General features: G+C 41.0%; 1 protein-coding gene across 1 annotated transcript in view; it reads right to left on the reverse strand.

The window, feature by feature from the left end:
* LOC122812113 (ubiquitin-conjugating enzyme E2 D4) overlaps positions 1-24,649 on the reverse strand; it is a 570,471-nt gene that overhangs the window by 357,546 nt on the left and 188,276 nt on the right. The window contains exon 2 of the mRNA XM_044084397.1: positions 2,313-2,376. Within this exon, the coding sequence (XP_043940332.1) occupies positions 2,313-2,376 (64 nt within the window). The remainder of the gene's footprint in view (positions 1-2,312; positions 2,377-24,649) is intronic.

The following is a 24,649-nucleotide window of genomic DNA, read 5'->3' on the forward strand; positions in this document are numbered from 1 at the left end:
CAATTCTTCAAACTTATTAATGAATTTTTAATCTCTTCCATTTCATTTTATTCTGATACTTTACTTAGTTGATGTTATCATTTTTCATACTTTATACTGCTGTGTTGCATTTATTGCTTCTCTAATTTTGTGACATTATTGTCAACCCAGCAGTGTCTGAAATTTGTTCTTGTTGATTAAAGCACTACTCATGTTATAACACAGAAAATATATAAAAATAAAACTTCAGAAGAAAGTAAGCTGTTCTGGGAAAAATCCATTCTAAAATGAGTTTCCTCGCAATGGCTTCAAAAGTTCCTAGGAGTCACCACTATGGACAAATAAGGCACCCCATACTCAGTTCTCTGTACCAACTGACTCTGTTATTAGTTTTATTCTTTTCCTAGCCTTTTTGCCTCCCATATGTGCTGAAGATCATCCCACCTTTACAGCACAGTCACCCATTTCTAAACCTACACAGTTGTTTTGCTGATGTTCCAATCTACTTTGCAACATCCGAGGAGTTAATGACTGCAAAACATTTAAAATTTCTGTTATTCTTTACGTTTAATTGACCATATTTTAATAAAAGGCTTTGCAAACTTTTTTTTTTTATTAAAAACCACTGTAAAAATAAATTTAGTCTACCTCAGGGTGACATCACCTTAGGATTAGCTTGATGTGTGCCCACAGACTTTAATGGATGCATCAGTGAGCATGAGCAGTGCTATAACCATTAAAGTCGTGCATTTGGTTTCACCTATACTGATGCCACAGGGGTTAAAGTTCACTAATTACACTCTGTGGGATCAGCTTACTAAAAAGTAATTTTTAATTTTTTTTTTTAATGCTGAAAAGGTGAAAATATCACCCAATGGGGAGAAACACTGGATCAGCAGTTTATGCACTGTATACTGATGTGCACAGATCAGTTTAAATTCACTGGCAAATCATTAACTATGGTGATGGTGGGGTCTCCATTTTTCAAAGGGAATTTGCTTAGAGGCTCCTATACCATAGGGAATTTGAGGGTCACTGTGACAGTTCAGTCGAGAGGAGGCTGTCAAGCACATATCCACAGGAGATAGTCAAGATTATCCCCTGGCCTCAACTACCCTGGTCCTCACACAGTCCCAGTGGGAACATTCACATTCCTGGTACATGCTCCAAATGCTGCATACAGCACATTTAACTGCTCTGCTTGATAGGCAAACACATCACTGGCCCTTTGTGCTGCACTTGCACATTTCTGCACGGTGTCAGAACACGAACACGTGGCTTTCCCTGCTCACTCTCATACACCCTTACACCATCTCCTCCAACATGTGGGAAGGTAACTGATCCTGTGTTGCAGTCATGGTTTTATCTGTCTGTGCCGCAGCACCAGACAATTTGTTTTATTCTTATAAGCCTAATCTTCAAATTTCTATACACAGTTGCATTATAGAGGCAGTCCTGCAGTCAATGCAACCCTTAATATACAAGACTGTAATGGTTTGGTTGTGAAAGTTATACATGAAATACTGTTAGTTTCACTGGAAAGCAGAAATGGAAATGAAGGCATCCTGTTCTCCAGAAAAGGACTTCCGTTATTAACATTTCAAATCTCCTGCTATATTGAATCATATCCCTGACAGTTCAGAAACACCTTACACAAACCAGTGTGCTGCCCTGTAATCATTTTATTGTGTTTGTGGCCCAACAGTCATGATAATTTCCAAATGCCGCCTTGCATAATGGTAGAAATGGCGAAATGTGCTTCAGACACAGCATATACAGGCATACACTGATGTATTGGAAAAATGAAAACGCAGTATGAAATAAAAAGTACCAAGAATGCAAGATATGCAGAAGAACTGGCAACAGAAATATGGATAACCTTTTTGAATAAAAATAGTATCTATACATTTGCTGACAGAAATATGCAATTCATAATCAACAACATTTATTTTACTCAAACAAGGAAAAGGAAATGTAATATCCTAAAGATAAACAGGAATAAATGGAAATTGTTTTACTTCTCAGACAGAAATAAAGGAAAACTTAAAATTCTGGAAAAATGTAAGAATGCAGTATTACCCAGAATGCAGAAAAAAAGGCAGAAATAAAAATTCTCATAGAAAACCACATGTAAATTACCACTGTAATCAGCAGGAAACTACTTATTTAAACATGGTATAAAACTAGATGGCTCTTGGGCATAAGCATCTGTCCTTTCTAACATCTGATCGGCCAAACAAAGATAAACATCTGAAAGGAATCAATTATCTGGTTGCAGGAAATTCTAAATGTTGTCCAGCAGGAGGAGGTTTATTACTATATCCCATACTTACAGTCATCACCAACTGGGCCTGCTGAACACTGTGCTGGTGGATCCCGCTGCAAGTCAGTCAGCTCCTAAAAAACATCAAAACCACTCTGTGATGAACTAGAACATAAGCAAAGCTACACAATTGCATGCATGCATCATTTGCTGGACATTTATGTGGTTATTTCTCACAATGATTTTGACACAATAAAAAAAAGACAACTCAAGTTGAACTAGGTGAAGCATGACCTACTACAAAGCTTCATTAACCTGATCCCTAGTACGATACAATAGCAGAGTGGCTAAAATGATGCACAGAACCAAATCCATTCTCCTCTTACCATAAGACCTGAGACTGACAGGACTTCGGCAGCTTGGCATCTAAAATTTTCCCAGGCCATTTCATTCCTCCCATTTTCCCACAATTTTGTACATGAAAGGACCTCTTTCTGGACCTTTTTTTTTTTTTTTTTTTTTTTTTTTTAAATTTCTTGTACTTCATTCTATGTAGGCTAACAGAGGAGATAAAAGCTCTCTAGGGCAACTTCCAATGGTGGACTAAAAGGCAGGGAGGAGGAGGGCGGGCTTGTAGATGAATATGAACCTAGTCATTCACATCTGTCATTATGTTAAGCAAATAATCTTCTCTGTGATTGGTCCCAATCCATCTTCTTTTACCTACAGGACAGTCCATAAGCAAAACTTGAAGTGTGGATTGTTCTAATGGCCATCAGTTAGCATCGCCAGAAGAAAAAAAATGGACTTCGGCTATTATAAACATCTCAAAAAACAGCCGATTCAGAAGGACCTAAACTGGAGATATCTGACTCACAAATGTATCGCGATGAAAGTGAAAACTTACATTAAAACTCTTTCAAGAATATATGATAGAAGAGAACTTCTAGACCCAGAGTCCCCAACAATCAAATCCAGTTCATATTAGGCTATCAGACTGTAAACAATGTGGCTATTGGGGAAATAAATAATATTCTGAATGAAAAGTGGGAACTCTTAAGGCAAAAGCTTGCAACCAGGGAATAGATGTGACAGTGAAGGACATCCTAAAAGTAGTGCAATGTTGAGTCTTGGGAAGACAAGACTTAGCCTAAACTAAGGTAAGGTATGGGGCCAGGGCCTCAAGAAGGAAGGGATATCTACAAAGATGACAAAAAACACCAAAAAGCATCGTCAATATGCCCTCCAACAAAACAACAGAGAAGTAATCAGACTAAGGCCTCTGAAGGAAAAAGTGTTATGCCACACTTAAGTGCTCAATAACAGGAATGTGGAAATTTGTAGAAAATAACTAAGAGGCACTAGACTATATGCAATCTATTAGCAGGACAACAGAGACGGTTTCGCACCTACATGGAAAGTAAAGTTTAAGACCATTGATACAAACACTTCAGTGAAGAGAAATCTGGTAAACCAGTAGTGTGTTAACGATATCACTCACAGATTTGATACTTTCAAATGACATCCAAGGTTTAATATTACTTAAGATTATTCTGTGCTATTATTTTAACTATTTAACTGTTACGCAATGCATTGCAAGTCCAGCCTACTCTATGACTAATATAAAAATATACACAACAGAGGACAAATTGAGAAGCCTGGTCATGTCTACTCATTTCCATAAGGAAGGTCCAAAGGTTCTCGTCATGTGCTCTCTGTCACAAGGCAGATAAAAAGTTTCTGCTGTTTCTCTCTCTTTCTTGCATGTCTGGAAGTAGATGAAATTCATGCCTACTGTAAGAAAAATCCTTGGTCATACTGTCACAAATTTTGTGCCAGCCTGGATTACATTTTTTACATGTTCTTGCATAGTACATTAAATTTACAAACTCTACGATATCTAGTATTAAGTTATTCCATCCGACAACCTCACTGTAAAATGTACATCTCCTCAAAATAAATTTACATATTTAACTAATGGGTAGCAGTGCCACAAATGGCAGGAATTCAAACTTCAGTTGCTGTCTGCAAGAAGGTACACCAAAATCAGGGAGAGAAAAAAAATAGAATCCAAAAGCATATCCTAGGATAGTACTGGTGAAACCACTGAAACCGGATCCAAGTTCTCAGGCTCCCAATGGGGGCAACAACCCTGTCCACTGACTGACTGTATTACCACAGTCAAAAAAAAAATCTCAGCTCAGAATGAAAAACTTTCAGTGCCAAAGTACTCAACTTTCAAAAAGTCAGACTTGAGACCAAACAGCACCTGGCACTGACCCAGCTCAAAGTCAAAAAGGCTGTAGTACCCTCGGTGCCACATCCCTGGGGTCAAGGACACATTTGATCCTGAAACTGAGGTCAGAGCCTGGGAGAGGGCCACTACATGAACTGGAATATGGATATCACTGTCTAAGAAACATCTTGCATCTAATCCTAGCGCTGAAAAATGAAGCAGGGTAGGACACAGACATGGAGTCAAATCCAACACACAAAAGACCACAACCTACCTTTAAACCGGATAGGCTAGGTGACAGTCCAAACAGAAGAGTCCCCATCAACTCAAAACAACTATAAAAGGTTTCAGATGGCTTAGTTTGCTATAACAAACACAGGCCAAAGTCAACATATGTATATTTACCTAGGCTGCTCAAAAAATCAAATAAGCAAGACCAAAAAATAAAGCATTTTAATATTAATTTAGCGGATTGTCATTTTGCCTTTCAAGACTTAAACTGAACACATTTACAAGCTACCTTATATACTGAGCATATTATTATTAATAATAAATTATTATATAACATTAGATAATAATTACTCAAAAACATCCATGTTGATTGGACAGACCAACCAGCATGCCCGTTGTAAAGGAATACATCTCAGCTATCCAGATTTTCAAAGAATGTCCAGATTTTTGTCTCATAGTTTTGGTCTGTTCTTCATAAAATTTGTGCTTTTTTGACAACTCACTGAGGAATGAAATCACCAAATAATGGCACACACTTAAGTTTCACTAAAGATGTGCCAGATTTTCCTTGTATTTCTGCCCTGTTTCTCTCTTATCTGTTTGGATTTTACAGTTAAAAAAGCAAGAGATCTTCCTTTTGCTTGCTGTTTTCAACAGCACTGATGTAATCAAAGTAAACTTTATTGTCAATTAGATGTAAACAGCAGTGCAAGCTGAATGAAATTACGTTCCTTTGGTCTCCGTGCAAGACATAACGATGAACACACAGTCTGAATGACAGTAAGAATAATGCACATACAGTTATGATTAAAATATTAACAATAAATTACCACAATTGGACTGGAAGACATTAGACAATATTAAACTAATAGGTACTGCAAGACTATGACTTCACATCGTAATTGCTTAGAATATTGCACTTCATCAGTTGTAGTATGATATATTCTGATGTTCATATTGCACATGTATGGAGTGATGATGCATTCCTGACTAATGCACATTCAGGATGTAACAGCATAAGAAATCAGGCTAACTGTACCAGTTACTGAAACAATTTACCAGAGTGATAACTGTAGATGATACTCCACAGCAAGAGGCATATTGATCTAACATTCACTGTCATGCCTGGCATTCAAGTTCAGCAGCCTTATGGATAGAGAGAAGAAGCTCCTGTTCAGTCTAGATGTTTTGCAGTGTAAGCTGACACAACAATTCTTGTTCTCTAGATGTACCAAGGATTCATAAGCTATAGCTATTGCATCAGCCATGCAGCAGTTAAATCTATAAGCAAACTGTAATGTATCCAGTGTTGCAGGTAGGCTTGAAGACAGATGGTTCTTGATCAACAGCTCGAAACACTTCATTACTGTTGCTGTAAGAGCAACTAGCCGGTAATCATTTTGGCTTGTTGGATGGGATTTCTTGAATAAGGGAATGATTGTATTTTTGAAACAATTGGGTACAATGGCTAGTTGCAGGGATGTGCTGAATATATCTGTTAGTACAGTGGACAGTGTGGTAGCGGTCTCTTAGAACCCTTCCCATATTATCAGGACCAGCTGCCTTTCTTTGGTTTACTCGCCTCAGGATCTTCAGAACATCAGACGTTCTTAGACATAGCACTGCCTCACACTGTTCGACAGGGAGCTTATTTGGCACAGTGTTGCTGTCCAGATCAAATCTGCTGAAGTAGTTTAGTTTGTTCAGAAACTCTCTGTCATCACCACATGGGGTGGATGCAGGCCTGTAGTTGGTTATGGCTTGTATGCCTTGCCAGAGACATCTGGAGTCCCTTTGGTCAGAGAAGTGTCCCTGAATTATGCCCGTAGGTCCTCTTAGCCTCCTTTATACCTCTTAGATTTGCTCTGGTCTCTCTTAGGGCATCTTGTCTTTTGATTTAAATGCAGCATTACAAGCCTTTAGGAGCTCATATACTTCACCAGATAGCCATGGTTTCTGATTAGCGTGGATGGTGATGCATTTGATGACTGCTACTTCATCAAAACATTTTGAAATATAGGTCATCACAGATTCTGTGTACTCCACCAGGTCAATATGGTGTTTCTTTATAGCTGCATCTCCAAACACTGACCAGCTCATACATTCGAAGAAGCAGTCCTAGAGTGCCAAGACTGCTCCCTCAGGCCATACCCTTACTTGTTTGGTTGTAGGTTTGCCACTTTTCAGCAGTGGTGTGTATGCAGGAAGCAACAGGATGACCAGATGTATTCTGCAAGCTTAGGAATGCAAGTGCCATACACATGCACAGTATATCAACAAACGCAGAAGAAACAGGAAACCATGTGAAGGAACACTATGGTGCTGTTTTAAGAAGACATTATTTAAGACAGGTAAGCAATTTTTTTTCTTAAATAATTTCACTGCATAATAACAACTACTGACTCGTAGTTGTAGGTATAGGAGGATTTACCCACAGCTGGCTTTGTTTAATCACTCTGGCTTTGCCCTCATGATCAAACCATGCCAATCGTGGGTAAAGCAATATACCCACACCCACTCGTCAGTTATTGCTTAATTATATTAATTTACGAGGTGTATGAATAGAACAAATAATTTTTTTTTTTACATTTGGAACTTTAGGGCTGTGGTAAAAAATGTATATGAAACTCCATAGAAAAGACCCAGCAGCATTTATTTTTTAAATAGTATTAGTCGTCATCCTAATCAACAGCTTTACCCTTTGGCTGAGAATTAAAAGAGCCTGTACTAAATGGGCGGACTACAATAAAAGAAGCAGAATCTCTAACTACTGTTTTCAAATAGGGATTATCCAACTGATATAAACAGGCCTTTTCTGAATCTTGAGATAGGGCTAGAAGGGCATTATTTTTTCATGTTAATGAAAATGAAAACTTTTCAAGACACAAAATAATTTATTTTGTGAAAAAAACAGTGGAACATTGTAAAGAAGGATGATTATTTTAGGGATAATGACTTGATTTGAATGGTATCTATGACAGGTATGAATATACAGGACGTATTAGTGCGCAGTTATTTACAGGAGAGAGAAAATGATTATAGATACAGAGGGACCACAGGGAACTTCTCCATGTGGTAACTGTAGCATATATAGAAACATAGATATCGTAAATACATTAATCATAGAAAGTTTCAATGACAGGGGTTTCATAATGGTGATTCAAAAGGGGTTGTATATACAACTAGTTGTTTATGGACTGAATTCTACTGGTCAGACTAAAAGGAAGTTTAAAATGAGAATGCTGGAGCATAATAATGACATCAAGAATACGACCCAGTATCTGAACATATTAATATGCAACATGGGGGGGTATTAACTTAATAAAATGAGTATGTTACTGTGAGTAAAAGCGATTTTAACATGTGATGGATTAACTGAAAATGTTTTAAAAAGTAAGGAAGCAGAATTAATTCTTAAATTTCAAAAACTAAAACCCTACAGGTTGAATAATGAACTTAGAGGAATGATCTGTAGTTTTAAGTATGTTCTATAATCTTGCCAACATTGTCAATGTTTTAATATGATTGTAATTTGTAGAGTTTATGTTGATTGCTTAAATAGTTAATTATTTTAGCACTGATGTATAATTTTTGACTGATTTAGTATAAAAGGTATCTCGTAAATGTGTGAAATGTATTAACCGCTGAAAGACAAAATGCCGAGGTGCTAGATTATTAAAATGTTTTATTTTTGTTCTACATTTTTTTTGTCATATTTTATTATTTTTAGTGAAAAGAATTACCACAGCTACCATGTATGCCCAAAGAGTGCTGGTAAGAGGATGCAAGATCTAATCTTGGCTTTTATCACATATTTCTTAAGAAAGAAATAAAACATTAATGTTTAAGAACAAAGCTTTATTTTTTCATAAACAATAGAGACAAAGGACAAGGGCGGCCACGGTGGTGCAGCGGTTAGCATTGTCGGCTCACAGCAAGAGGTTCTCTGGTTCGATTCTTGGCTGGGGTGCCTTCTGTGGGGAGTTTGCATGACCTCCCTGTGGTCGCGTGGGTTTCCTCCGGGTGCTCTGGTTTCCTCCCACATCCCAAAGACATGCAGTAGGTGGATTGGACACTCTAAATTGGCCCTAGGTGTGAATGTGTGTGCGCCTTCTGTGGAAGGTTGGGCGCCAGGCTGGCAACTCGACACTGAAAAACTCCACTGCCAATCATGAGCGGACAGATGACCCGCTGTGGCGACCCCTAACCGGAAAAGCCGAAAGAAGAAGAAGAATAGAGACCAAGGACAAAGCTAAAATAGGACAAGTGCCTTCACAGTACCTGAGAAGTACTGACATACCACTACAACTGACAAAAAAAAGAGAACTATGCTGGTGAGAGGGTCAAACAAAAAAACAAGTTCCATAAATACCGGATAAAATGTACGAAACCCACTTCAAGACATTCACAGATGAACACAGACATTCATAGGAAAGTACTAGGCTAGATGCCCTTTTAGACCACTTTAATCCTAGCCAATTTCCCTTTCAAATCTGAGAATCAAACCCTGTACCTTGAGCTTGCGAAGTAAATACATTAACTATTAGACCAACACCACCCCCTACATAAAATATAGTAAGTCTAACTACTTGTTAGAAGAAAGCCAGTAATTAAAGAAAAATGCATTCTGATTCTACCAGTTGTGTTGGCAAAGCAATCATCTGAAAAAATTCCCAAGAGTTAAAGTTCAAATGCAACAAATGGGAGTAGAATATCAGGTAAAAACAAAATACATTAAAATTACTAACCTTAAAATTAAAGCTTAAGAAATTAGAAGTGTCCAGGGTGTTAAAATGCTTAAAAATTGCATAAGCATAACAAAACTCTTCCTAAATTGGAAGATAGCCATGTAAAGTCAGCAAAGCAAACTGCATTTACCCACAGTAAAAAAAAAAACCTGGAGAAGATTCTTCCAAACACAAAACTGTGTAGAATGAGGCAGAGTTAGGTGGCCTTGGAAAGTTTTACGTGTGCAGCTGCTACAGTGCTGCTGGCTTTGAGTCCTACAGGTAAAGGAAGATGAATAAGTTCCATCACATTAGAAGCTCATCTCTTTCATTCATTCCTCTCACTATAATCATACCACTTTTCCACAAGCACCCAATTCTCAGGCCTGATCAAAACTGCAATTTACGAAAGCAACATGCACACTTTCTTTAGGATATGGAAAAAAAAAAAAGTTTGCAAACTTTGTAAGCTATCATTTTTGCAAATCCCAGACTTAAAAACAGCAGTCACATCTATGACTGCCCTTATTCCTAGGTTAACTCATTGCCCTTCACCTTGAAAGTATTTCCAAAATTAGATTAAAAATCAATTTAGTCAGTCAAACCTACCACTGGCAAATCTACATTCAGAGCTTATTCAAGAAAACTACTATGCACTTTACGAATCCCTACACTGGCCTCAGTTCTTAAACTGGCTTTAATTTGCCAGTTTTGCCTGAACTTCAAAAGTATTAAAGGTAACAGACAAATGAGTAGCACACAGTAGAGTCATTGTGTCAGTGGCAGATAACGCAATCCTCTGCTTGTGGTATTTAAAACAAAACAAAATAATGACACAGGCATTTTAAACAATAATGAAATAAACTCAGATGCAATATAAAAGCATTTAGGTTTGCTTACTAGGGTAGTACACCGATTAAAAATTACATATTCCAGGCAAAGCCTGGGTAAAGCACAGTTGTGTAAAATCTTACAATAACAGCAAATGTCTGTCTTCACTTTTGGAGTATTCTAAACATCAGGAAGCAGCCCAATGTCCGCCTAAGATACCAAAGCCTTTTGGTTGTAAAAGGCATGCCGTACATCACATGTATGCTCCCCGTGCACCACGTAGGACATAAAGGTGACATCCAAACTTACCTTTCTCAGAACTGAAAAGCCCCAGTGAGAATGACAGTCCAAGGGTAAAAGTAGGTAACAAGCACATCCAGAAGGAAAAGGGACTAGGAGGAGGAAGGAGGGAGTGAATACTGTTGCACTACTCTTTACAACAGGAGAGTGCAAAAGCTCAGGAAGAAGATTAGGAGGAGGAAGGGCCAGCACAGCCCTCTAGGAAGCTATGGAGAATTGCCCTGGCAAAGCCAGCTCTGGCCCTAGAAATCACATTCAACTTATAATACTTAGCAAAAGTATGCAGAGAAGTCCAGGTTGCTGCATCAAGAATGGAATTAGTATCCAAACCCTTGAAAAAAAGTACCAGAAGAAGCCATAGCACTAGTGGAATGAGCCTTAACACAGGAAGGAAGGCTCTTACCATGAAAAGAGAAGCAAAAAGAAATGGCTTTAGATATCCAAGAAGGAATAGTTTGCTTGGAAAGGCCAAACCTAAAGATCTAGGATGAAAGGAAACAAAAAACTGTTCAGATTTAGGAAAAGCTTTAGTCTTATGCAAATATCGGAGTTGTCTATGCAAATCCAAGGTGTGCAAAACCTTCTCACTAACTCATTAACCACCTTGGGAATAAAAGAAGTATTAGTACGAAGGGACACCCGGTCCTTATGAAGAACTAAAAAAGGAGGAACAGCCATAAGGGCTTGCAGCTCAGACACTTGTCTGGCAGAAGTAAGGGCCAAACATCGTTGTCTTCGAAGAACATACTGTAAGGAAGCTGAAGCAGCAGGCTCAAAAGGAGCCTGGGTCAATTTTTCTGAAACAAAGTTAAGATCCCAGGAAGGAGGGACAGGCTTCCTGAGAAGCCTAATGTTACGGATGACTTTAAGAAACTGTTTGGCCTCAAATCTAGAGGCTAAAGAGGGAGTCCAAGGCAGACAAGCAGAGATAGCCAACAGGTGGGCCTTAACAGAAGAATATACCAACCTAGCATTGAGCAATTCACAAATAAGACAGAACCAAGGGAACATCCACAGTAGGTGGTTCCAGGTTACCAGAAAGACACCAAACAGAAAACCTCTTCCATTTGGATGAGTAAGATTTCAAAGTAATGGGTTTCCTTGTCTCCAGTAGGACCTGAAACAAATCCCCAGAAAAAAGGTGTCAGTAGGGGATCAAAACCAGATCACCCACAATGTCAGCTGAAGAGTGGACAGGTGGGGTTGGATGAGAGATCCCTTATCTTGTGTGAGTAGATCCACCCTGCAAGGTACCTTGTGATGACTGCCCTTTGCAAGATGCAGAAGAAACAGGGAACCAATGCTGTCTGGGTCAAAAGGGAGTCACCAGCGAGATTTTGGGAGCATCCTGTTTTATCCTGATCAGGACTTTTGGGATGAGAGGAAGGGGAGGGAAGGCATAAAGAACCATCCTGCTCCAAAAAACAAAGGTGGTATCTGCCTTCTAAGCCAGACAGCATGAGATTCTGGCACAAAATAGAGAAAATTGTCTGTTCAGAAAGGAGTCAAATAGATTTACTTGAAGAGTACCCCACTGGTAGACAATGTCCAGAAACATATCCCTGTGAAGCATCCACTAGTGGGATAGTGTTATTGGCCTGCTCAGAGAATCTGCCACTATATTCTGATCTGAGGAAATGTAAACTGCCTGAAGGGTCACCTGATACTGGATAGTCAGCTCCCAAACCTGAAGAGCTAACCTCCACAGGAGATAAGACCTTGCCCCCCCCCCCCCTGCTTGTTGGCATATCATATCACTGTGGTATTGACTGTGAGAATCTTGAGATGGGGCCCTGGAAGACAAAGAAAATGAAAAGCCTGAACAGCAAGCAGAAGAGCGGTCATCTTTAACACTTATGTGGTCTTTCTTTTGTTGAAGTGAACAAAGGCCCTGTACCTTCAGACATCTGAAGGAGGCCCCATCCCACATCTGAAGTATCTGTGAAAGTTTCTGACAGGTGACTGAAGGTTGAAAAGGAAGCCCTGGGTTGAGGGACAACTGACGAATCCACCACTGAAGTTCCAGCTTGAGGCATGGCAAAAGAACAACTAGAAAATCTAAAGGAGGAAAATGCTAAAGCCAAACTGACTTTAAAAAACACTGATGCTCTCATGTGGAGCTTGACTAGAGGGAGCATATTAATGGTGGAAGCCATATAACCCAGAACCCTCAGAAAGTCTCTGGTTGTGACTGAAAAAAGAATAAGAAGGGACTGAAAGTAATGAGAGTTAAGGCCTTGGAAGGAGGCTGGGATGCCAGCAATGGAACAGTCTGGATCGTGCAACCCAGAAAAACATGATCCTGAGAAGGAGCTAGGTGTGACTTCTGAATATTTACTGTAAACCCCAGGCTTTGCAAGAGAAAAATGATAAAAGTACAGATGCTGAAGTAAGATCTCTTACAGAGGACGCTTGAATAAGCAGGTTGTCTAGGTAGGGAAAGACCTGTATACCACCCTCAGCCTACAGAAAGCAATCAAAGCAGCAAGACACTTGGGGAAGACCAGTGGGGCAGTAAAGAGGCCAAAAGGTAAAACAGAACTGAAAATGCCAGGAAGAAACAAAGAATCGTAAAAACTTCTTGAAAAAGAGATGAACAGGATTGTGTAGATAAGCATCCTTGAGATCCAGGGAAACAGCAAAGGAAATAAGGTTTGAAGGGATAGTATCTGAAAGGAAAGGACCTTCAAAAAGGTGTTTAGCTGAGAAAGATCCAGAGTGGGTCTCCAAGTGCCTTCTTTCCTGGGGACCAAGAACATTCTGGAGTAAAATCCCTTCCCCCTCTGAGGAGGTGGAACTTCATGAATTCTTCCTTGAGCCAACAGACCCTGAAGTACCTCTGGAAACAAGGGTAAGTTGTTCCTGAGTAGGCTGAGGAATTTCCAAAAAGGGGGAGGGGGGTTCCAAACCGTATAATAACCCTGGCAAATTATGGAAAGAACCCAGGAGTCTTGCATAACCTTTACCCACATAGGAAGGGACAGGGAAAGACATGGATAAAGACAAATCTGACAGATAAGAACAGAATAGTCAGATAATACGTACCTGGTCTGTCAGGAAAAGGAGGCTTCTGAGTAGGAGTTTGGGTAGCCCTTCTAAAATCCTTTTTACCTTAGGGGGAGGGATGATGAGACAGTCTACAAACAAAGGCAGACTTACAGTATTAGGATAAATCCTCTAAAACTTGAGCAGAGGGGAAAAAAATATGCTTCAACTCCTGTAAGGCCTTGCACTTTTCTTGCAGGGACAACTCCACAGCAGCAGCACCGAATAAATGCTTATTATCCAGAGGAGCATCCATCAGTTTAACCTTAATATCAGGCAAAGAATGAAGTCTGAGCCAGGAAAGTACAGTTGTGTACACTTACCATAAATGTAGATGTTCGAGTGCATTCAATGTTGCAGTCATCACATTTGGGTTACCTGCTTGCCAGTTGGCCTGATTATCAAAGTCTTGGGTCCTGCGTCGGTTGCTGTCTCATCTTCCATGACGTCAGGTAGTCAGGGGTATAAAGCATGCAGCCAACGCCATTGCATCAGTTTTTCTTGCCCCAGATGTCAGGTGCCCCCCTTAATGGGAAGCAATAATATATATATATATATATATATATATATATCTATATATATATATATCTATATATCTATATATATATATCTATATATATATATATATATATCTATATATCTATATATATATATATATATATATATATATATATATATATATATATATACACACACACACATATACACACACACACACACACACACACACACACACACACATACAAGGTTATACCTCCAACAAAAAAGCAAATACACCAAAAAGCTTTTAAGTATAGTAAAGGAGAATAGAGATATAGCCAAATGAAGTCAGGGGGCTGGAGGGAGGGTAACCAGGACTGCAACAGTGAATACATTCGAACATCTACATTTATGGCAAGTGTACACAACTGTACTATGTTGTTCGTGTTTCACTGTTGCAGTCATCACATTTGGGTAGATTCCCAAAGCTAAGGATGGGAGGAGGAATTTAGATAGCATCAGGACCAGCCATAAGGCCCTGCAAGACTGCAGTGGCAAAGCCAGTTCTGGATTTAGAGAAGATTGGCAAATGGTAATGCTTGGTGAAAGTATGTACAGAACTCCAGGTAGCAGCTTCTAGGATGTCTCTGGTAGGGACACCTCTGAAAAAGGATGTAGAGGTAGATGCAGCCCTGGTTCAATGGGGTCTAATCCCCTGTGGGATAGGTTTTCCATGGTGCTTATAGCAGAAATGAATGCAATGGCCTATCCATTTAGAAATGGTTTGCTTTGAAATAGCCTTCCCCTCTGCCCCTGCAGCAAATGCCACCAGCAGTTGTTCAGATTTCCTTTGAGGTTTAGTCCTGTCCAAGTAAAATCTAAGTTGTCTGTGCACATCTAAGGAGTGCAGTATCCATTCCCCTTTGCTCTGTGGATTAGAAAAGAAGGTTGGCAAGTGAATGGACTGATTAAGAGCCACACTGGATACCACCTTGGGCATGAAAGAGTGTTTGGTCCCGAGGGACACCCTGTCCATATGAAAGATGATGAAAGGCTCCACTGCCATAAGGGCCTGTAATTCAGATACCCTTCTTGATGAAGTGATTGCTAAAAGGAAAGCTATTTTCCAAGAAAGGAATTTTAACCCTGCAGTTGCAACTGGCTAAAAAGGGGGAAAAGTGAGTTTTTCCAATACAAAATTAAGTTCCCAGGGTGGAGTTGGGGCTCTCCTGGGTGGTCTTACGTTTTTGGCCCCTCTGATGAACTGCTTGAGCAGTGGGTGAGAAAAGATGGGTGGTTCTGTGTTGTAATGAGCTGAAATGGCTGAGGCGTGAATTTTGAAGGAGGAAAAGGAAAAACCCTTGTGAAGCATCTCAGTTAAATATTGAAGAATCTGAGGTAAATTGGGCGCTGTTGTGGCCATCCCTTGAGTTTGGTTCCAGGCACGGAATCATTTCCATTTTTCAGCATAAGATTTTCTAGTACTACGCCCCCTTGCCTCCAAAATGACATCTAACACTCGTTTACTGAGGGATGGTAACTGAGAGATTAGGTAATTAGCCAGGCTGCCATGTTCAGGGTTTGAAGCTGGGGGGTGCAGAATCTGGCTCTCCTGCTGAGACAGCAGGGTAGGGGTCTGAGGCAGGTGCCATGGGGCCAGCTGTGACACACTGCGCAAGAGGGGGTACCAGTGTTGGTGTGGCCAGTCTGCTGCAATCAGTATCATCCTTGGTTTGTCCTGTTTGATCTTTAGCAGTACTCTGGAGAGGAGAGGCAGAGGAGGAAAGGCATAAACTGATAGATTTTTCCAACTGAAGGACAGAGCATCCACTTTTCAAGCTTGTTTGTTGAAGAATGGGTACCCCCCCCTGCTTGTTTATGAACCACATAACAGTGGTGTTGTCCATCTTTACCATTAATTGTCCTGGAAGAATGTGGTCCTTGAAGGCTGTCAGAGCATTCTGTACAGCTAACATTTCTTTTTGATTGACATGCAGGTGCATTTGACTTGGGTTCCACATTTGTCCTGAATGCACTTCCCTGCCAGGTGAGCCCCCCATACATAGACTGATGCATCTGTTAAGGTTTGGGCGGCAGGGGGTAGAGTGAATGGTAGTCCCTTGTTCTGGTGGCAGGCCTCTGCCTGCCCATCAAAGGAATTCTAACCGTAGGTAAGGTATGATAGGAATCATTGCTTCTAGATCCTGAGAATGTTGACACCATAGGCTTTTTAGATACCACTATAGTTTCCTCATATGCAGTCTTGCATATGGAATTAGTAGAATGCACGAGGCCATGAACCCCAAGGCTTGCAGTATTTGCCTTGCAGATAGCATGGTTTTTGTGGCCACCAGCTTGAAGTAAGTTGTCAAATGAATTTGTTTCTCTGGCGTGAGGAAAGTCATCTGGGAAGTTGTGTTCAAGCTTGCTCCCAGGAATATAATTTGTTGACAGGGTACTAGATGTGATTTATTTTCGTTTATGGTGTACCCCAGACAAGTTAACACCTTTTCTACAAATGCCAGATGACTCAGGAATACGTCCTGGCTTTCTGCCTGAATTAAACAATCGTCCAGGTATGGGTATATCTGAATATTTCTTTGCCTGCAAAATGCAATGACTGGAGCTAGGCACTTTATGAATACCCTGGGCACAGTAGATGAGCCAAAGGGCAGTGCAGAGAACGGCTTTGAAGCGTAGGCATTTTCTGCAAAATTCCCTGATTGGGATGTGCAGGTAAGCTTCCTTTAAATCCAGTGTTGCCAACCAGACATCATTGCCTATCATGGGAAGCAACTGGTGAAGAGTTAGCATCTTGAATTTTGGAATCACCAAAAAGGAGTTTAGGATAGACAGGTCCAGGATAGGACGTCATGAGTCGTCTTTTCTGGGTACCAGGAAAAGTCTTGAGTACAAACCTTGTCCCTTTTCCTCTTCTGGTACAGTCTGAATGGCCTTTAATCTTAAAAGAGAGGGTACTTGCTATTGAGCCACTGCCCACTGATTTGGGGGTAGATCTGGCCAACCGTTTGGGGTTGGTAGCATGTGGAAGTGAAATCTGTATCCTTGGGAAACTATGTTTAAAACCCATTTGTCCTGGGTAATGAGTTCCCAGTTTTTTGCTTGCAGAGCAATCTTTCCCCCTAAAGGAGCAATCAGTTGAGAAGTGCTTGGAAGTTTTAAAGTTAAGTCACCGAGACAGCTTACCATAGGGGAGAGTCTTACTACTCCCCGATTTGGAAATGGGAGCCCCCCACTGCTTAGTCCTGTGCATACCCTGGAACTGAGGCCTGTGTGTTCTGCTGGTTCTGGGTTTGAACTGAAAAGGCCTGGAAAAGGCAGGAAAGGACCAATTCTTAGAAGGCCAATGCCTACTAAATCTTGGAGGCTGCACTTGTAAGAAATCTTTAACAGTTTGCATAGATTTAGCTTTTTCCTCCATCTTTTTAAGAACTACTTCTGCTTTGTCGTCAAACAGGCGGTCCTGATTTAAGGGAGCATCCAGCAATTTAGTTTTAACATGATCTGGCAAAGATTGCTCCTTCTGCCAAGCATGCCTTCCAAGTACAGACCCGGTGACAGCAGCCTTGCAAGATGCCTCTAGTGAATCAAAACCACACTGCAAAGTATGTTTTCCAATCTGTTCAGCAGAATGCATTAAATCCTGTAAATCCTTATTTTCAGCACAATCAGGAATCAACATCATTTTCTGTTTTAGCAATCCAATGATATGCTGCTGATACTTTAACATATGAAACTGGCAATTTAAGGCCCTGATGGCCAAGGTTGCAGGGGTGTATACCTTCTTACCCCATCTATCCAGGGCCCTGGAATCCCTATCAGAGGGGGTAGGATTTTTGGCAGTAGTAGCCTTAATGCCCTTGGGTCCCTGTGAAATGGTCTCAGGATCCGCAGTAGGATTTTTAAAAAGGAACTTATGAGAATCAGGAACCCTGTAATATCTATCAGGTTTTCTGTGAGCAGGAGGTAGAGTGTCAGGGGCCAAGCTAGATTCAGAAAAGGCATCGTCAACAATGTCCAGCACAGGAGAGATAGCTAAAGGCATGTGATGAGGCAGGAGTAAGAAATCTCTAAGCCTCTTTTTAGACTCAGAGTAATCCTGGCTTTCGCAGTGAAAATGTTACCCAAGAGTATGCAAGGTTTCACCAAAAGAAAAATCCTCAGAGGGTGAAGCAGGGGGAATAGAGTCCTCTGCATCAGAATCCTCATAGGTAGATAAGAGTAAACCCTGGTCATCAGAGAAGACAGAAATTTCAGAATCCTGGTCAGAAGTATCATAAGCAAATTCAGTCCTAGGTCTCTTAGAGGGGGGAAGGTTGGCTTCCCCTGATTAAAGTAATAAGGTCTTCAGCCATTCTTATCATTTGGTTTTTAGGCATAGAGACCTGACCATGCGGTCTGGGTGTCGGTTTCCTATGCATGGTTTGAGTTTTAGGTCTAGAAGAAGATGGAGCCTGTTTAATGTGCAAGTCAGTAGGCCTGAATTCACCCTCAGAAGCCATTGCCTGCACAGCGGCTCCGGACCCATCCAAGGTAGAGACATCCACAGGTTTCACAGATGAAGCATCTCGTGGCATACCAGACTCCGAATGGGTCTCAGTAGAGGCCTGCGAATCTGAAGTAGTGGGTATCAGGGGCTGCTAAAACGCCTCAATGAGTACTGGTGACTAGCTTAGGAGAAGCATCGTCGGCAGCTCTGGACGTAGGCGACCTGTCTCTTTCTTTATCTTTACGTTTTTTCGGAATGTCGGTAGTCGGGTGGCTTACTGAAGACACCACATTATTTAGAAGCGAAAATGTACCTACGAAGAATAGTTTGTGGTTTAAATAAGGCACAAAACCAACAGCGAAGTACGTCGTGGTCAGGGCCTAGGCAAGGAATACAATACAAATGAAAATCTTTGAGGTATTTGATTTCCACATGAAATACAATTACTGACTTTTACTGACATCGGTTTAGAGCAAGAAAAAGTTTCCCCAACAGGGTACTTAGCTTTAGTTGAAGACTTCGGTTCTGAAACTCTAAAACGAAAATTTCAGGAGTCGGCCGACCGGCACTTGTGAACTGCTTCTGTTTTGGGCATCGCACGGCAAGAAAGACTGATGTAATTGTGTTGGCTGCATGCTTTATACCCATGACTACGTGACGTCATGGAAGATGAGACAGCAACTGACGCAGGACCCAAGACTTTGATAATCAGGCCGACTGAGGGCTACTGCAAACAGATAACCCAAATGTGATGACTGCAACAGTGAAACACGAAGATAATCACCCTCACAAAACAGATCCAAAAGCAGCAGCCCTAGATGAAGCATCGGCTGCATCACGGCTCCATTTAAGAGAATGACAAGCTACTTGGGAGGACGTCCCAAGCAAAGCAAGAGAATCGGAGAGATCAGAAATAGCATGACAGGCTTGAGAGAGAAGAGCCAAAACGTACCTAATCATGTGTGTCTGACAGTTCACAGCTCTAAAGGCTAGGGTAGCAGCAGTATTCACCTTCCTACCCAGTCTTTGCATGCGTCTGCTATCTATCAGATGGCAACAATTTAGTGGAAGGCATATCTAAAGAAACCGACACCACAGAGGAGTCATCAGAAGGACACCTCTAAAGAAACTTGCAGTCTCCATGCACTTTATAAAACTTATCAGGTTTTTTGGAAGCAGGAGGAAGGTTATGTGTTAGTTTGCTAATAAAAATAGAGAAGAGCAGGAGGGCAAGTCTAGATCCCTGAAGTATGCCTTTAAGGAGAAGGGTTGCATCACATACTGTTGAATCCTACTTTGATTCTTAAGAGTCTATCAGCAAGCCAGGCAGATATTTCTATGCTGATGTCTATTTCTTGTAGGTAGTGATGAAGGAAGTGAGAGTCAGTGAAGTAAACCCCTGTAAGACTGCCTTTATCCATGTTAGTAAGATTTCATCCTTGGGGACCATATTGCAAGAATGTTGCTATGCCCATTTCCAAAGCCATGTTGTTCTGAAGTGAGAATGTATGCTTGCTGGATGTAATTTATGAGAGCTGAATGTACAAGATTTTCTTATATTTTACCAAGAAAAGGGAAAATGTCAACCGGACTTTTGAAAGGAAGCAGCAAACATTTTAGATTTACTTATTTTATTTATTTATTTACATTTGTTAACCGGGTAATACTGCGGTGGTGGTGCTGCGGTAGCGTTGTCGCCTCAAAGTAAGACGTCCTGTTCAATTCTCAGCAAGAGCGTCTTCTGTGTGGAGACATATGTGAATGGGCGTACCTTCGTTGAAGGTTGTGCGTCAGGGCTGGCAACTCGGCACGTAAAAATCTACTGCCAATCATTAGCGGACCAGAGTTCCGCTGTGGCGACCCCTAACCAGGAAAAGCCGAAAGACACAACATTTGTTAACCCGGTAGTGTCCGACTGGATCAGAAACCCGTTTTTACCGGAGACCCGGGGAGAAAAACTCCAGAACAGAACAAATTTAAAGTACAGGTAAGCAGTTACACCAAATATCAAAAGTATGTTAAAATATGTTTCAAGATCACAGAAATATTAGAAGGAATAGCAAATTATACATAGTAAGTAAAAATAAGTTAAGTACAAATTAAAAAAAGGTAGTTAATGTGTACATTATCCAAAACAGCATATGCAAGTAATGCAAAATGAGCAGAAAAAATGGGTATCTCATGCACTAGAAGAGAAGTAAAACAGAATGAAGAAAAGAATGAAGAAAAAAAATAGCCAGGAGGAATACAGGTGCAAAGCCAGTTAGCATTTAGATAATCTTTCAGGATAGTTTTAAATGTGGACAGGTTTGGAATATGTATTTGGTGTCGGCCAAATACCAAACTCGCGTACACCAAAAACCTCTCGAGCTAAGTTGCTACCCACAATGCCCTTCTCCCAATAACCTCAGATCGAGCTTGCCAAAGAAAATAGATAGCAGCAGAGGTCATTTCTATGCAAAGAAAATCCCTGAGACACCACCAGGACCCATAAGATCCACCAGGAACCTATGGAGAGGGACGGAGGGATATGATGAATGGAAGAAGATCAACAACATAAATGGAATATTATGGTAAAACATAACTTCTTTATCTAATGTTGTTAATCTTCTTCCCATTCATCACTGATGGGACAGAATCCCAAGCTACCTAATACACCTGGGTGGCCCTTATGGCAGAACAGTCCTGAGCACCAGAGAGCCAAAGGCAGCTCTTCCTCTAGAAATCACATCCAATTTGTAATGCTTGATGAAGGTGTGTGGTTTAGCCCAAATGGCTGCTGTGCAGATATCATCCATAGAGGCTCTAGAATGGAAGACTACCGAGGAAGCTACAGCCCTACTTGAATGAGCTTTGATAGTGTGAGGTCTGGTTTCATTAGCATATTAATACGAAAAGGATATACAATCTCTTAGCCACTTAAAGTGACTTTAGAAATGCCATTTCCCATTCTGGGACCAGAGAAGGAAATAAAAAGTTGGTCAGATTTACGAAAGGATTTTATCCTGTCCAGGTAGAAATGTAATTGCCTATGTACATCCAAAGAATGTAGACAGTATTCACCTTTGTTAGAACAATTGGGGAAAAACACTGGGAGTTCAGTTGACTGACTCACAGAAAATTCAGACACCACTTTGGGCTGGAAGGATGGATTAGTGAGTAGAGATACTCTGTCTTTATGAAATACGAGATAAAGCCTATTGACACATAGGGCCTGTAGTTCTGAAACCCTTCTGGCAGAAGTGACAGCTACCAAAGAGAGAGATTTCCAAGACAAAAATTTGATATCGCATTTGGCAGCAGGCTCAAAGGGGGGCTGGGACAAGCCCTGCAGTACAAGTGCTAAATTCCATGTTTCTAACGGGCATTTGAGTGGGGGTCTACTGAGGAACACTCCTTTAAGAAAGGTTTTACAAAGTCGAGTGGACATTACAGGTGTGTCTTGTAAACCGTTGTGAAAATTGGGAAATTGCTGCTAAATGAACTTGCACAGTAGATGCAGACACTCCATGCTCGAAAAGTTCAGATAGATATTGAAGGATAAGAGAGGTAGTGGCCGAAAAGGGGTCCAACCCTCGTTCTACAGACCAGGAAGAAAACCTTTTCCATTTATCTCTGTAAAATCTCCTGGTGGATGGTTTGTGAGAGGCCAGAATAATATCACGAACATTAGAAGGCACGGCTTCTTGCCTGGCGACTAATGGAAGTGGAGAAGCTACGCTGTCAGCTTGAGAGTGGACAAGTTTGGTTGTGTCAACCCTTGAGGGTGAGAGATTCGGTCTGGATGGGCGTCCAGAATCCATAGAGGCTGCATCTGGTGAGGCCGGAGAAAGGGGAACCACACTTGACGGGGCCAGCACGGAGCAGTGAGGATCACCTTGCATCTCAACCGAGTTGCTTTCTTTAGAAATAGAGGTATCAAGGGGATCGGAGTATAGGAGACTCGTGGGACACAGCATCTCTCGTTGACTCCCCCTCTGGGGGAAGTAGGGCGAAATAGCTGCTGCATCTGTTGTTCGTGGGAGAAGCAAAAAGGTTGCAGCAAGGCTGGCCCCATCGGCTGAAAATCTCCACCACTATCTTGGGATTGAGAGACCACTCATGGGGAAGCAGAATGCACCTGCTCAGCCTGTCCGCGGTCACGTTGGACTTCCCCGCTATCAGAAAACGGTTAGAAGTTATCGCCCATTGCCAAATTCTCATGGCCTCCTGGCACAGGGGGTATATGACTTGGTTCCTCCTTGTTTGTTGATGTACCAGACTACTAACATATTGTCTGAATGAATCACAATACTTCCAGAGGGGAGGAGCGGGTACAGTGCTTGCAACGCTAATAGCACCACTGGCAGTAAACTTGGCAATTTTGTTACAGCAGGATTCTAGTTTATTTAGGTCAGCTTTGGATAGATTTGTAAAGATGTGACAGCAATAGAGAAGGGTGGATAGCAAGTGAGATCTAGCTGTGGCAAGTCCAGCTTGTTGTGTAAGGAAGGGCTTAACCCTGCAGAGAGCACCAAGTTTGGAGTGAACTTTTTTGATTGTAAGGCATATGTGTTTATCAACTTTTAGAGCATCATCTATTGTAACTCCAAGCAGCTTGGTCTGATTGGTGGGTTTTATTATTGTCCCATTGGAGGAATGTATGGAGAGGGGTGTTGTGCTTGGATGACTTTGTTGGAGAAAAATATGAGCTTGGTCAAACTGGGATGAGAATGAGCTGATTATTGGTGAGGTAGTTTTCAATGTCTTGGAAAGATTTTTGCATTTTATTTTGCTGTTTTTGAATGGAGAGGGTTGAACAGATAAGAGAGGAATCATCAGCATACTGGATGATAGTGGTGTGTTGGGTAACAGTATTGAGGTTACTGGTAAATATGACAAAGAGAAGTGGCCCAAGTATGGAGCCTTGGGGTACCACTGTGGTGACCTGTAATAGAGGAGAAAGGGTGTGTGCCCATTTAGTAGCCTGTATGGAACCATGTTAGGGTTGAGGTAGTGAGATAAGCTGGTGGGATTCAGTGTCAAAAGCTTTTGACATGTCTAGGAAAATACCAGAGATTAGCTGTCCTTCATTTTTGAGGCGGTGAATGGCATCTGTAAAGGTAATGAGAGTTGTGTTTGTACTGTGTTTAGGCCTGAAACCATGCTGATAGCTGGACAGTACGTTGTTAGTAGTGACGTGATTCAGGAGTTGCTGGTGAATACATTTCTCTAGGATTTGGACAATGGAATAGAGGATGGCAATGGGTTGGTAGTTTGTAATATATCTAGATGGGCCACCTTTATGAAATGGTATGATACGAGAAATTTTCAATAGGCTGGGTACATACCGTTCAGACAGAGAGCAATTTATTAGTATGGATATGGGGTAGGCAGTGGAAGGAGCAGCAAGCAGCCAGACAGCAAGGTTTTAGTTTAGATGGTAATTTATATATGAAGTTTGAATGGGTTTAAAGGAGAAGGAGTTGGAGTCTTTAGAGGTTGGGGAAGGGACTATGAGTGGTAAGATTAATTTGTTGTTTCAGAGAGCAGTGATAGAGTAGATGAAATGACAGTTGACTGTGAGGCTAAAGGGCTCTGTGCTATTACTAGTGAGAGGAGCAGGGGATTTGGCAAAGACTTATACAACCTTATTTCCAAATGTTCGGCATAATGTTGCAAGTCATGCAAAAGCTGTAGACGTGAAAATGTGAATCCCTTTATGGGAAAAAAAGATGAACTTATTTTTCTGACTCTCAAGGTACATCTGTATCACTTTATTCAAAATGGTGCCAAACTCTCTCAACCTCATTAATATAAATGGTCTCATCCCCTGGATGTTTATGACAGCAACATTAATAAAAACTTGATCACCTCCTGGGATTACTGTGAATCAGCCAGCTGTGCTTGCTCTTTTGTATTTATCTGCAGTGCCCACAAATAACATTGTAAATTTATTCTGTGGATACTGAACAGCACATTTCTACTCCTTTACAAGGGGGTGCATGTTAACTTGCTGCCAAAGTTTACTGCTGCAAATGCTTCAGATACACTAAATGGCACCTAGC

This window comes from Protopterus annectens, chromosome 9.part0 (assembly GCF_019279795.1).
Source record: "Protopterus annectens isolate FY-2018-M chromosome 9.part0, PAN1.0, whole genome shotgun sequence".
Lineage (NCBI taxonomy): Eukaryota > Metazoa > Chordata > Ceratodontiformes > Protopteridae > Protopterus > Protopterus annectens.